Source organism: Protopterus annectens, chromosome 6.part0 (assembly GCF_019279795.1).
Source record: "Protopterus annectens isolate FY-2018-M chromosome 6.part0, PAN1.0, whole genome shotgun sequence".
NCBI classification, from domain to species: Eukaryota; Metazoa; Chordata; order Ceratodontiformes; family Protopteridae; genus Protopterus; species Protopterus annectens.
The window spans coordinates 712,454,058-712,468,490 of NC_056737.1; the positions used below are offsets into that span (position 1 = coordinate 712,454,058).

Consider the following 14,433-nt stretch of genomic DNA (forward strand, 5'->3'; position numbering starts at 1 on the left):
TACTGCCTTAGCTACATTTCCCTCTTGCCTAAAATCAGTTCTTTTTGCTGCCTGTTCCATCAAGATATGTCTGAGAGTTCTTGTATTCCAGTCACGTAAGGTCAGCTTTTGCTTTTTTCCCCTACTCCCTTTAGATATAGTGCAGTGTATTATAATATAGGATTGTGATAGATTAGATTTTGGTTAGATTTTTGGTAGTGTTCAACTTTTTTATCCTGTCTAATGTGAACTTTTTAGATACTTCTATTGCATTGTAACTTGGGCTAAGTTGTGTGTGTTTTTGCACTTGTAGTAAATCAATAAGATATTTTTCTCTTGGAAGTGGTTTAGGTTATAGTAGCATATATATGGGTATGTGGGTATATATACACACAGTTTAATAAGTGTGTATATATTTTTAAGATGTCAGACAAAATCATCTGGATACAAAGTGTTCAGCTTGTGAACACAAGATATCCCCTCAAGACCCTATTCCTTGTGTGTATATTTAGGTGCCACTCATCTTTAGACAAATTGTGATATTTGTGCTGAATTTGCTTTTAGAGCTCTTCAGTGTAGGAGGGAAAAACAAAGGGTTTTCTTCCCTCACAGGTTCTTCAACATCCACTGTTAATCAAGACCTCCATTTACTTCTCCCAGTGCTGAGAAGAGAGAGGAGAAAAAAGGACATGTCTAAAGAAAAACACAGGGAGAAGCCTTTAGAGGAAAGGGCTGAAGAAATCTGAAAAGAGGCTTAAGTCGAAAAGGTCACCAGAGCCATCCAGTTTATTGGGTCTGATACAAACAACCTTGAGGCAGACAGCTCTACCTGTCATTTGGGTCCAAACTCCTTTCCGTAGAACTGCTTTTTTTCTGGAACAAGTGATCCATCAGCTTCATTTATTGATCCTCCAAGGTAAACTACCTTCTAGACTCTCTGATAGCTTTGTTGAGGTCTGTACAGTCCATCACAAGTGTAATGGAAATTGATGTTGACAGAACAATGAAATTTGAGGACACAGGTCCAGCTGTTAGTCTGCCTGTGCTAGCCCCAAGGGGAGGTCTGGGTGTAGTCCCATCAATGCTGTCACATTTTTCTCTGGTATTGGTCCAGTATTTGGATCCGGTTCCTAACCCTTGTGGTGCACCTCAGTTGGATCTGACAGTCCAGGGACTTTGGCTTCGACTTATCACTAATTCTAAACTCCAGTGTTAACTGATCGGGATGAGTCCCAGAGCTGAACTGTTTGCGTCAGAGCACTGGTGGTATAGACTCTGAAAACTTTGGAATCTTCATTTCTTTTCTGTGCCTCAACCCTTGACAGATCGGGTTTGAGGTCCTCCTTAAAGACTCATGTTGGAGTGAGGAGGCTTCTCAAATCAGTTGACCAAAGAAGTGCTTCTTTGGTTTCATTTACAGCATCTGCTTTCAAGGCTATGGAAAGTACATTGGTTGGACCAAAAGGGCAGGTGCATGCACATAGTTTGGATCCATCCAACACCTACTGGAACCTGTTCCTTATTACTGTCATTCGGGTTGACCGAGATGGTCAGAATCTTCAGACTTTGAGACAACTCTCTACTTAGAGTTCCCCGTCTGATTCCAGTCAGTCTCCACTAGAACCCCAGAGACGTGTTCCAAGGAAACTGGTGTGTACACGGAAGCACATAGACTCCTCTCCAGAGTCCGTTACTGAGGACATGGATTTGGGTAAGGGAGAAGGGTCTCCCAGGTCCTCCTGGAAGACAGATTTGGGGACATCCTGGAATTGATGAAGCATAAGGGAGGAAGGAGGATGGTCCACCAGAAGTCCCCCACACGAGCCTGTTTCTCAAAGCTTTTAGGTCTGACTCATCTGCATCCTGAGTGGTTTCCCCCTCCGGATCACTCAGATCTTATAACACAAAGGGTATGAAAGGACCCTGATGTTACAGAACTGCTTCCTAAAAAGAATTTTAGCAACCCTCAAAGATAGGAAGCACCAGGCAAAGACAACCCAGTAGATGCCATGGTGGTAGCAGTAGCCACTAAGAATTTTCTGAGGAGACTTCTGTCAGTTCTAACAGAGTTGAGGGCTTTAGACAGATTAGGGAAGCTGACCTGTGCATCAGCAGCCTTTGCTTTCAGTGTGTTGAATTACTGTGTACACTTAGCATGTTTTCAGAGGGACTTTATCAAGATGTCCAAGTCTTTCAGTTAAGTTTCCCTCCTGTCCAAAAATTAGTGGACACCGAAATGTCTACCCTACACTCTACATCCAATGTAGCTGCCACACTCCTGCTATTACATTGCAGCAGATGGCTTAGCAAAAGCTTTTGGTATAGGCATTACTATGTGTGGCCAGACCTGGATGCGGGTATGATTTCACAGAAAGCTTCAAGGTGTCCTTAATGTCCCTTTTGATGGTGCTAGACTTTTTGGACCCAAGACTGTAAGACCCTGCCTGATGTAGGAAGTCATTTTTCCACTCCACAGAGATCCTATTCCAAGGAGTCAAAGGGGAGGTAAGAATGTTTCAAGAAATTACAGGGTTTTCACCATGGCACTGCTGGGGATAACCCCCCCCCCCCCCACCGAGGCAGAGGGGTAGACAGCGTAAGTGGGCATGGGCACTGAGGCAGAGGCTGACTGCAGAATTAGGGTTTCCATGATCCCTTCATGAAGAAACTCTGCCAGTGCCCCTGAGGGGTTACCCTGCTGCCACACTCTGGAGGCAGTAGGGGGTGCACTTAACCTTACACCCACAAGTCTGGCAAATAATTACTTCAGAATCATGGGTTTTAAGCTTCACCAGAGGCTATACCATACCCTTTTTGTATTCTCCAAAGAAAAGATTAAATATTCCTTATTGTATTCATGATACTCAACCTAATCAGTTGGAATCTGCAGAAAGAGGAGTTTCAAAGTTGCTAAAAAAGTCATTCAGCAGGTACCCCCAGACCAGTTAGAATCTGGAGTATATTGCAGTTTTTTTAGTTTCAAAGAAGACCGGGGACCTCAGGCCAGTATTGGACCTCAGCTGCTTCATTCAGTTTGTCATACGAAATTCTGGATGGTCACAGTACAAGTCCATATTACCTCTCGAGTATGGATGATTAGATGTGCTCTGTAGAACTTAAAGATGCCTACTATAATATAAAGATTTAAAGATAATTCATGAGATTTCTCTGTTTGCATCTGGGAGCCTATCATTACTGGTTCAGAGGACTGCTGTTTGGTTTCATCGCAGCCCCCTGGTGTTCACCAAGATTATGGCAGTGGTAGCAGCAGGTGATCAGGTCTTCCCATATTTAGATGATTAGCTCCTGACTGCTACCTCCAGGGATCTACTATTATAGTACCAAGCATTCCTACTCCGTCTTGCAGATCAGTTAGGGATTACTATCGATCATGCAAACAGCATGCTGCTGCCCACTTAACACTAAAATTCATAGGATGTCAAATCAGTACAGTTCACCAAATTACCAAAAATTCAATGGCAAGAGTATTCTAGTTAAGGCTGCTGTCATCTCAACTGGGTCATAATCCCTGTCCAAAGCAAGGCCAATTATTCGTTTGGTAGATCTGATGGCCTACACTATCACTTTCACTTTGCTTGTGAGATACCACGCGTACAGTGAACATGCTCAGTCCAGTGGTTATTTTGGATCCTCTACATGCTAGAATCCATCTCACTCAAGTATGCAGAAACTGTGAAGTGGTGGATAACTGTCGGTCATTTTGCCAAAGGGAGACATTTCTGTCACTGACCTCCCCAGGCAATAATAACCATGGATATTTTCATTCTAGGCTAAGGGGAGATTTTGAAGGGAAGACTTCTCAAAGAATGTGTTCACCTACAAAGGCCAAGCTTCATATCACTGTTTTGGACATGAGAGCAGTCCTAGCATTGCAGTTTTTCCAAGACTGCCTAACAAGGGTGTGATTTCCATCCAAACTGACAGTATGTCAGTGGTATGGTACATCTACAAACCTGGGGGAAGCGATTAAATCCTCTTTGGCAGGAGGCTATGTGAATCTCACACTGAGTGATGTCTTCCCATCTCTTTCTGGTAGCACTAACATTCCTGGGATGCCGAATGTACTAGTGGACAACTTGAGCAGGTCTCATGAGTGGTGTCTCAAACAGCAGCAAGAGAATGTCTCTGTGACCAACCTTGCTGTGACCTGTGTGCCTCTTACCTGAACAAGTCAGCAGTTACTTTGCTATCATCCCTCCACTGGGGCAGTCACCAAGCCATACTGTAGTCAAAACTTGGCCCCTGGGTTTCCTCTGTGCATTCTCAGTAGTACCTTTCTTTTGACAAAATTCATACATGAAGCCCCAAGGTGCAAGACTAGGGTGTCATTACCTTGCTCTGGACCCAGTGTGTTTGGTTCCTCTTCCCTTAGCCTCATTTACTGCACCCACCCTGAGTGTTGGATCCTATTCCAGACCTTCTGAGTCACCCATTCAGGATGCCTCTACTGCATATACTAACCATAAAGTTAACCGCATGGTTTCCTCAATTTTAATAATAGCCATAGATGCCTGACAATTTTCTCTAGTAGTTCACATTTATTTCTTTTTCTCAAAAGCAATCAACTAAAAAGACTAAGTAAATGAAGGTTTTCTATTTGGATGTTATCAAAAGGACATAACTCTTTTGCCCCCTCCCATCAATACTGGAATTTCTTTCAGAACTTTTTCACAAATGTTCTAGTCTTCCTACGATCAATTCAAATGGCTGCCATTTCAAATTTCCATGCAGGCCATACGGACTCCTCTATTTCCTCTTAGAATATCTAAAGCTTTCCTTAAAGGAACCATTTTAGCGAAACCTCCAATTTGGGACCTAGTTCGTTCATGGGATGTTAGTTTTACTTCAGTAGTTGACTCAAACCTTTTGTGCCAGCAGCATTGTCTGACCTCAAGTATCTTGGAAAACTGTTTTCCTGATTGCCATTACATCCACTAAACAAATTTCTGAATTACCGACTCCTCATGCTAGCCTTTTCTCATTTTCCACAAGACCATGTAATTGAGAACAACTCCTGTCTTTCTCCCAAAGTCTCCTCTGAAGCAAATTTGAATCAATCTGTTGACTTGTCGGTCTTTTTTCCCTCCAGTTACTCTAACAAAGGTTAACATATGCTTCATACATTAGATGTTCACAGACCGACCAGATTCTACTTGGACCTTACCAAAGATATTGGAAAATCAGACTATTTGTATCCTCCTCCAAAGCTAAGTTGGGAAATTGTGTTGAAGGTTAGTTTGTGTCTGTTAGACTGCATTTCTTGTGTGTAAAATTTTGAGATCTGTCTGTATATTCAAAAACAAAACTTATTTCACTCTAGCAATTACTACCTGTACAGCATTCATGAAAACAGTCCCTATTGATATTTGTATAACAGCAAATTGGTCAACAGTTCATACATTTATCTCCTTTCAAATTGGATGTACAGTCTAGAGCTTGAGCATCCTTTGGCTCCAACATTTCTCAAGAATGTCCTTACTTGATCTCACCCAGGTCACTATAGTCAGCTTGGGAATCTGTCTCAAATATTGAACTGGATGAAAATAAACAGATACAAAAGCTATGTACTTAGATCAGTGTTGTCTCATTTTTGTCTGGTTCACGGTCCATCCCTCCCTCCTTCTCCCCCCATTCCACATTGCCTTCTGCAAGCTTTTGGTGCTTGGACAGGCCTCAGCCAAGATCCTGTCTGCTTTAGATCACATTATCATGCTTGGCCTACTTAAGTTGTTTTACTGCATAAAAGTTTTTATTCTTATCATGATATTTTTCCATATGATTAGAAACAGTAAACTTGATCAGAAGTGTTTTAGGCATAAGGAGGGAAATTTGGGTAAAGGAGGAATCTCTCTGATCCAAAGCTCTGGAGGAAGGTGCAGAGATCTGATCCAATCATATCTGACGACCCAAATGTTGAACTGAACAAAAATGAGAATACAGATCTGTTATAAGTACATAACTTTGGTTAAGTTTGCTCCAGAAGTTATATCCTCAAATGTCTTCTGCTGTTGTACTGTGTCTGTACTTTTGTCCCTGTTGTGTTGCTTGCAATGGTCAGTTCTTTGTTTTCCTGGAGGAAAGAAAGAGGCTGGTGTGTGGTTGCCCGTTACTATTTTTAGTGACGAGTGTTCTCTGAGCCTGATGTCGGCATGTATGGTTTGTTGTAGACTGCTGGCAGCGAAGTAGTGTCAAGCATGAAATGTTTTGACTCATTTTTCTGTTTTCAATTCAGCAATTAGTTTGAAACTTTAGAGGAAGACTGCAAGTATTCTAACCTAAGTAAAGACTGAAAAACTTTACAGTTAAGGTTGCAAGTCAAGTTAAAACAAGTTTCCAGTTAGATGCACTCTTTTTATACTACAGTTCAAAAGCTGTATCTGAATTTATATTAAAGCAAAGCCAAATATGCATTAATTCCTGACGCACAAAATTTCAGAGCTCAAATTTTGTTGGCAAAAGAATTGTAGACAGTTTTAGTATGTATCTTTTCTTTTAGGATTAACATGTCATTCGTAAAGAAAATTAATTTGGTATAATTTTTTTTGCACTTTGAAAATGTTTTTCATAAAGTGCCATGTTTCAACTTCAAGAGAAAAGGGGATTTTGCTATAGAGTAATGACCTATCACTTTCATTTCGGAAGACAGTTAAAATTTCAGAATAACTTGAAGCAGGTGTTAAGAAAAAGGGCTGTCAATTCAGAGTTAAATTTCCTCATGCATGCTTTTGTTTCCTTAAATGAGGCTGATGCAGTATTATGATTGTATTCATGTTATGGTTTGTAGTTTCACAGATGCTAGCAAAACTGTCGTCATTTAAATGGTTTCCATCATTAGTTACATGCAATTTGCATAGTCATATAAACATGATTTAGTACTTCATGAGAGGTTGTGTAGACCACAGTGTGGCAAAATAAACTCTCCTCTGGAGTCAGTGTGGGGCATAAATTGTCAGTAATGGTTTTGAAAATGAACTGAGTTAGCCAAATGCTAGTGTGTTACATAGGACCCGTACGTTTATTTAATGAAACATTTTTAAAATACATCCAGTGGCTGTAGAACTTTCAGTTCCTGTTTAGCCAATGGAAATGTTGTAACTTAAATTATTCACAGTGCATCCAAGATTTTTTTTATTAAAAGATTCTTTACACCGTGTGAGAATAGCATTTTAAATGGCATCTCTTGGATTTATGTTTGGTATAATTCTCTACACTTCTGACCTTTTTTCAACTTTGTTTTGCTTTTGTTTCTTGTCTTTTTGCATTCCTCATTTCCTTTCCCCTGTTATGTAGGCTCTGATGTTCTATACATCGGACCAGCAAGAGGTAAGCTCTGTCTTCTCTAGGACTGCTTGCTGTACTGTCCTTTTATTTCTGAAATAGTGTCCATCTTAAGTCTTTTCTATCTTAATTTTATTTCACCAAACAAATTTTCTTTTTAAGAATGTTTTGTAAAAAAAAAAAAAAAAAAAAAAAAGTATTAGAGCTGAAATAAAACACATTAATAGTAATCTGTTCTGCTTTGATAATTTCCTTAAGCAGGCAAAACTTTGGTTTACAAGCTGTTTTAAGTAATTTATGTTTTGGTTAATATTCTACAGCAGTAACATAGTAAATGTCAATTTTTAATGTTTAGGAGGCATTTATTCTAGTCCTGGTCTGTATAGCAAGACTATGACTCCGACTTATGATTCAAGGGATGGAAGTCCTCTTTCACCAACATCTGCTTGGTTTGGTGACAGTCCTCTGTCAGAAGGTAATCCTAGTATCCTCGCAGTTTGCCAGCCAGTTACATCCCCAGATGTTCTTGCCAGGATGTATAAACCTCAAACACTTCTCGATAAAGCAAAATTGAACCAGGGGTATGTTAAAATAGTACTATCTGTATTTGCTTATAAACAACATTTTATTTTTGTGACGTTTTTTATGCTGCAACTGAGTAACATTTTGTTTAATGTTGCACAGCTGGCTAGACTCTTCAAGGTCTCTGATGGAACAGGGAGTTAAAGAAAATGAAGCCTTGCTACTCCGTTTCAGATACTACAGCTTCTTTGATTTGAACCCAAAGGTACCATTTAAAATTGATTGTACTGATTGATTGCAAAGAGATTATGCAAAACAGTTTTTACAGTTTGTTCTGTATTTATAGCAATTCTTATCTGCCTGAACTAAAATCTAATGTTTGTTTTTGTAAGGAAATCTGGTAATTTTTGGAACTTTTGACTACCTCAGCTTTATCGAAGCGGAAGAATTCCTTTGCTGCATTTCATATTAATTACATCTGTAGAATCCTTTTTCTTTGTTTTTTTATTGGGGGGAATTGGAAGGTTCTCTTCATTTGCAGAGATGACTGTGAAATTGCTTAGGCCTGAAAGTTGTATTTTTATTCAGTGATTCTCCAGCATTTTTTTCCCTTTTTTGCATAGCTGTCTGTGTGACATGGAGGTGTTTTGGCCCTGACTGCCCAGATACAGGGTATTTAGTAACTGTGCAGGTAGTGGTTTAGTAGCTAGAGAGAAAAGTAGGGTTTATTTAGGTAGTGCATCCCCCGACATGTAGGGTTGATTTAGCTAGTGCCCCCCCCCCCCCGACATGGTTTGTTGAATATCCTGCAGGCGCACAATCTTGGGGTTTGACTTAAGATGCAAAGGGACTTCAAGATGTGAATTCAGACGTGGAGTTCATTGGACTCTTCAATCTTGGCAATGACTCCCTTTTGGCCTAGAGAGCACTGGGTTCCCCCTTATATTCCATCTGGCCAGGGGCTATCAGAAGTTACCTCACTAATGGATCTTCTCATACAAGACAAAGGAGCTCTCCTTCACCCTTATCTGTCCACTCTTCAGCTGACACTTTGGGTGATAGGGTTTTGATTCTTTTCCAACACCAGTTTTCTGAAGATGTGTTTAGGGTCCTGTGGGAGGCCAGGAAACCCTGCATCAAAAAATTTTATGTCAAAATGGACAATATTTTCTGTTTCTTAAACATCACCAGGATCCCTTTTCAGTGGAGATCCCTTTGGTTCTTATCTGTGTGAGCTGCTACATGCTGGCTTGGCTTATTCAGTGAAAGCCCACTTGCCAGCCATTTCTGCCTTTTTGCCTTTCTGCCACTTGCTCTTCCTTTAGCCTCTAGGTTTGAGGTCAAGTAGTTTCTTAAAGGCATCCTGCATAATAGATGCCCAAGAATGCTTACTCCTCCTTGGGATCTTGATTTTTGTCCCTGAAAAGCTGACTCAAGCGCCTTTTGAGCCTACCACTTTTTTTTCTTTGCAGCCTTGCACATGGAAAACTGTGGTTAACTTGACCTCTGGCAGAAGGGTATCTGAACTACAGGCCTTGATGGCAATCCCTCTCTCTGTTTTTCATAGTGTGTCTCAGTACAAATCATCCTTTTATGGCCAAGATGATTAATGAGCCATTCCTTAGTCTGTCCAGCTTCCTTTTTCCCTTCTCCACAGCCTGCTAGTGAGAGGGTTCTTCATACTCTGAATTTACATAGATAGCTCAGATATTATTCAGACAAGACTAAGGCCTTGCTGTAAATCTGATCAGCTTTTTCTTGTCATACCAGCACATTGAGTTTGGCAGCTTGCAAGCAACCCATCTCCTCCTAGACTTCTAAGGCCTTTTTTTTTTCTTTTTCATGGTAAGCAGTTGTCTGCTTCCATGAAGGCTCATTCTACCAGTGCACTGGCTTCCTTGAGGGCTTTCTTCAAAGGTTTGGACATCAGCATCATGCTTGAAGCTGCTACTTGGTCTTTGATTGAAATGTTTGCAAAACATTACAAATTGGATGTCATTTCCAGGGCAGATTTTGAAAAGGCAATCCTGCATGGGTTTTTTGAGGGCTTGTCTTTGCCTTCCTCTTTCCTGCCTTCAGTTGAACTTTGGTACTCCTAAAGGTGATGAATGCTGAAACATATATGGAAGGACAAGTACAATTGTGTAAAGTCTTGCCATAGCAGTAGATGTCCTTTCAGTGTTGCATTGTTCACTCCCTCCCTCCTACCTCTTTTCTCAACCTTTCGTTTCAGTAATATTTTAGTACTGAACTGGGGGTTTCCTCTCCTTTTTTCCATTCCTTCCTTTTTCTGAATGTACGTGCCCTCCTTTCCACTAATTGTCCTAGTTCTCTTGGGGGTACTTCATTTCTGAACTGGGAGCATACATATGTAACCTTTATGCCTTACTCTTTTGTGCGGGGAGCATACATCTGATGACTGACATTCCCGAGGTAATAAAGGCTTTGTTATACTGGCTGGACATTGGGCTTTTCTTGACAGGAGATCCCCAAAGGTGATGAATACTGCAGAGAAAAGGACATCTACTGTTATGGTTCAGTTTTACACAACTGTACTTTCTCCTACAAGAAAATACTGTGAAAACTCTGCCAACCAGCTGTTCATTAATGGAGCACTAAAAACAGTAGCCATCCAAGGCTGTGCTCTACGCCTATTACTGTTCATCACTGATGTTACTGACAACTTAGCTGAACTTAAATCATCTTTGCAGATATTTTATTACCAAAGCAAACTGATGTTCCACTGTCCTGCAATCTCAGCTGCAGTAATCCTCCTCTAATTTTTCAGTAGTCTGAACAAAATAGACACCAAATTAACCACATTAAAAAAATCTCCTCTCCTAGTACTACTTGCCTGTCTGTAAAGAAAACTCCCAAATGGGAAACAGTCTTCCTTTGTAAGGAGTTCCCAGGAGAAACTGTCCCCCATTTAAAACTGTCATTGCTGGAGCCTTCTCAAGAATAGGCCCGTTTTAACTACCAGCTGAAACAAGGCCGCACAGTACTCTTAAGTTGAAGTCCCCCTCTGAGCACATCTTCAAGGAAGTTTCTTGCAAATGCTTCAAGGAAGTTTCTTGCAAATGCTTTAGGGTTGATGGATAAACTCTTCAAAAGGCTTAATTTTAAGATGCTTGGTGTCCCAACTGTTTTCCTGTGCCATTTAACTTTTGTTATTTCAGTGTTCTCAGTCTCCAGGCCTATTTTAAACCTTTAAGAAGTAATTTTTTTGTAGCCAAATTGTTTTGCAACTCGTGTAAACTGATACCTAATGCACACTCATTTTAGACGTGTAAGAACTGTATAACATTCTACTTTATAACTGTAATTGAATATGAAATTTCTGAAGTTTTAAACTATATGTCTAACAGTCTGTCATAACTGAAGTGTGTAACTGAAGTTAGCTTGCACTGTTTTTCCTTCTGAGCCCTGGTCACACCTCAAAAGGGTCTCTGAACCATAGACTGTAAAGAGTTGCAGAGCTTCCAGAAATATACACTCAGAATGTACCTGTTGTGCAGCAAGAATTGTCCCGAAAGAAATCATATGTAATTTGGTACTGTTAAATTTTCCAGATTATGGTTTTGGTTGAAGAATAAATTAACATTTTGTACTGGGACTGAAAAACTACGTGGCTGAAAGTACGTCTTGGGTATTGCTTGTTATAAACTGGTTTTACTTTGGTGTATGCGTTATATAGTGTTAATGGTAATTGATTAGTGGTTTAAGAAGCATACATCTTAATTCAAATTTTAACAGAATGTCCAAATTTTTGCCTCTTATTTTTGGTGTGTTCCTCATAAAATGTCTTTTTTTGGTAAGTCAGGATTTGTCACTAAATTAATACTAATTAAAGGCAGACATTTAAGCTTCGGACTTCATATCCTTCCGAAAATATATAATGTAAAACCTGTTGTTTTAGCAACTTTCTAAGTTTATAGAAGCAACATGTCCAGATTTCTTGTGCTGAGAGGTTGAGGGGTATAGGTTCATAGGTTCATACTAGGCTATCTGTCCTAGGGCATTTATAAGCCTAGCCAGAGTGTGTTTGGCTTTCGCCACCCATTTTAAATGAATTTTGCTATGCCCTTTTTCTAGGTTAGTATACTGTGCCTCTGTCTAACAGTGACACAGAACTGATATCCGGGGTAAACCTATGATCTCCCATCCATTCATCAAGATTCCTCTTGAAGAGAGTCAATGAGGGACTCTGCCTAACCTGGACTGGGATTTTATTCCAGAGTGAAGTGAGCCTCTGGGTTATGAATCTGTCCCTCCAGCATGTCCTATTTATTTCAATGCTGAGGTTCAAGTCTCTCGAGCGCGTAGCTCGATGGGGTTTGGATTTTCTGAGGTGCAGCATGTCCATTAATTCCGGGTTGGACATGGCTTTATACGTCAGGCACAGATCACCTCTGAGCAGGCGGTATGCCACTGAGTAGAGCTGGAGTTTCTTTAACCGGGCAGCATATGGCATCTGTTTGAGCCCTTTGATCCTCTTGGTGAGGTACTTTTGGGGTCTTTCCAGTTGCTGCAGGTGTCTGATAAGGTACATCCCAAAAGGGGCATTGTACTCATTTATGGGCCTGATGAGGGATGAGTAAAGAGGCACGATGACTCCCCTGATCTAGATGTGAATCCCTTCATGATTAGGTGCGCTATATAAAATGTTTTTCTAACCACTTTGGCCACGTGGTTTTCAAATGAGAGATTGCTCTCAACTTGGGTCCCCAGGTCCCTAATTACTTCCGTACTTAATGGATTACCACCTATGTGGTAATTTGTGGGCACTTTGCTTTTGCCATAGGGGATGACTATACACTTTTTGGCGTTTAGCTTGAGGCCATGGCTCTGGCACCAGTTGTCTGTTTCTATGAGGCCCTTTTGTAGGATGCTGTATGTTAAGAATTGAAAAGTTGTATGGCTAAAAGTGCTTGAATGTGTAAAGAAAAGGTGTTAGCATTAAAGGAGAACCTGTCCCATACACTGAAAAAATGTTTATTTCATCAAGTCTTGATGTTTCCCACTTTTTAAACACAACTTTTGTACTCTATATTCTTTTTATATTTTTAAATGTAATTTCAGAGTCTGCATGGGGTCAGGCATCTTAATTTTTTTTGTCTACCACTAGGTATCCCACAGTGCAGTGTTTGGCTTTAAAATATTGCATCATACCCCCTAAGCTCGTGTCATTTCATTGACTTTACATGTATTTTCACACATACTCTTGCTTTCTTTTAGTTATTCAGGTTTAATTTCAATTTCTTGCTTTTTAATGACTACTTAAAAGATAAACAAGGATAGTCGCACATAACAGTATTCTCAGTGCCTGTGACAAAGGATTGGACAGTGTGGACGTACAATTTCCTAACTTCTCTGTAGCCAGCTTGGTGGTTATGGGCATTTTGAGACAGTGTAGCAATTGTCATAATGGTACTGTGGTGGTGGTGGTGCTGCGGTAGCGTTGTCGCCTCACAGTAAGACGTTGTCCTGTTCGATTCTCAGCTAAAGCTTCTGTGTGGAGGCATGCGTGAATGGTCGTACCTTCGTTGAAGGTTGTATGTCAGGGCTGGCAACTCTGTACGTAAAAATCTGCTGCCAATCATTAGCGGACCGGAGTGCCGCTGTGGCGACCCCTAACCGGGAAAAGCTGAAAGATACAACGACAACCACTTAATCCTTAAAGACACTGGTACAGTATGCAAGAAGAGTATTTAAACAATGACACTGGAGGCTAAACCCTCCTATACAGGTACACATTAGGGTGTCAAAACCATACACACACAACCCCCACCTCACATAGCACACAATACACACAGACTAATGTATGCTGAGACACGTAAAAGTAATCTTCCTAATCAAAGATCATCTAGACCACCTGTTGACAAAGCTATGCCTCAGCAAGCCCAAAGGCACTCAAAAAAACCCCCAAAACAATCTAAACTCTATAGCATTGTTTACTTGTTTCTTATTGAACATTTAAATGTTAATAGTCTGTACATAATATAAATGCTATTTGTACATTATAAATATTTTTGTGTAATCTCTGAAGCTTTCTCCAAATGTTATTTTTTTGTTTGTACCTTAATTACTCTCTCTACTTGTATAAATAACTGTGGGGCTTTTCTCCCCGGGCCTCCGCTGAAAAAGGGCTATCAGGTCAGATGGACAAACCTGGTCAACAAATGCTAAATAAACATTTAACTCCACACAGTCAGACTCCATGGAGCCCCAAGTACTAAGCCCGTAAGGCAAGCAAACACTTTTCCCAGTGCTCATATCATAGGGGACTTCACTAAGACAATACTGATGCCCCTTTAACCAGGCTGAAGAAGAAGATGACAGTTCATCTGAAGCCAGAATCTGCCAGGCCACTCATGCTGTCATTACCCTACAGGTACCAGTACGATGTCGTCATAGTTCATGTAGAGGTGTAAATGACCTGAGACAACTCTCTGGACTATATGAAGACAAATTTTATGGAGCGGTCAGACTCTGTCAGGCTGGTATCATACTTAACTTCTTATAGCACGAAATCTGGACAAAGCCATAAATAATGGGGGGGAGGGACAAAGGCCAGAAAATAGTGACACTTTAAATATTACTCTTACAACCTTTGAAAGTTGATAGAATAAT

At 40.4% G+C, this 14,433-nt stretch overlaps 1 protein-coding gene across 5 annotated transcripts in view; it reads left to right on the forward strand.

Moving 5' to 3' along the window:
- The window catches only part of FERMT2 (FERM domain containing kindlin 2), a 1,218,449-nt gene that overhangs the window by 594,117 nt on the left and 609,899 nt on the right, over positions 1–14,433 (forward strand). For 3 of the 5 annotated variants that reach the window (XM_044074394.1, XM_044074396.1, XM_044074395.1), the window contains exons 5-7: positions 7,291–7,323; positions 7,634–7,859; positions 7,963–8,065. In XM_044074394.1, coding sequence (XP_043930329.1) covers positions 7,291–7,323; positions 7,634–7,859; positions 7,963–8,065 — 362 coding nt within the window. The remainder of the gene's footprint in view (positions 1–7,290; positions 7,324–7,633; positions 7,860–7,962; positions 8,066–14,433) is intronic. The other 2 variants (XM_044074398.1, XM_044074399.1) reach the window with 1 other exon arrangement.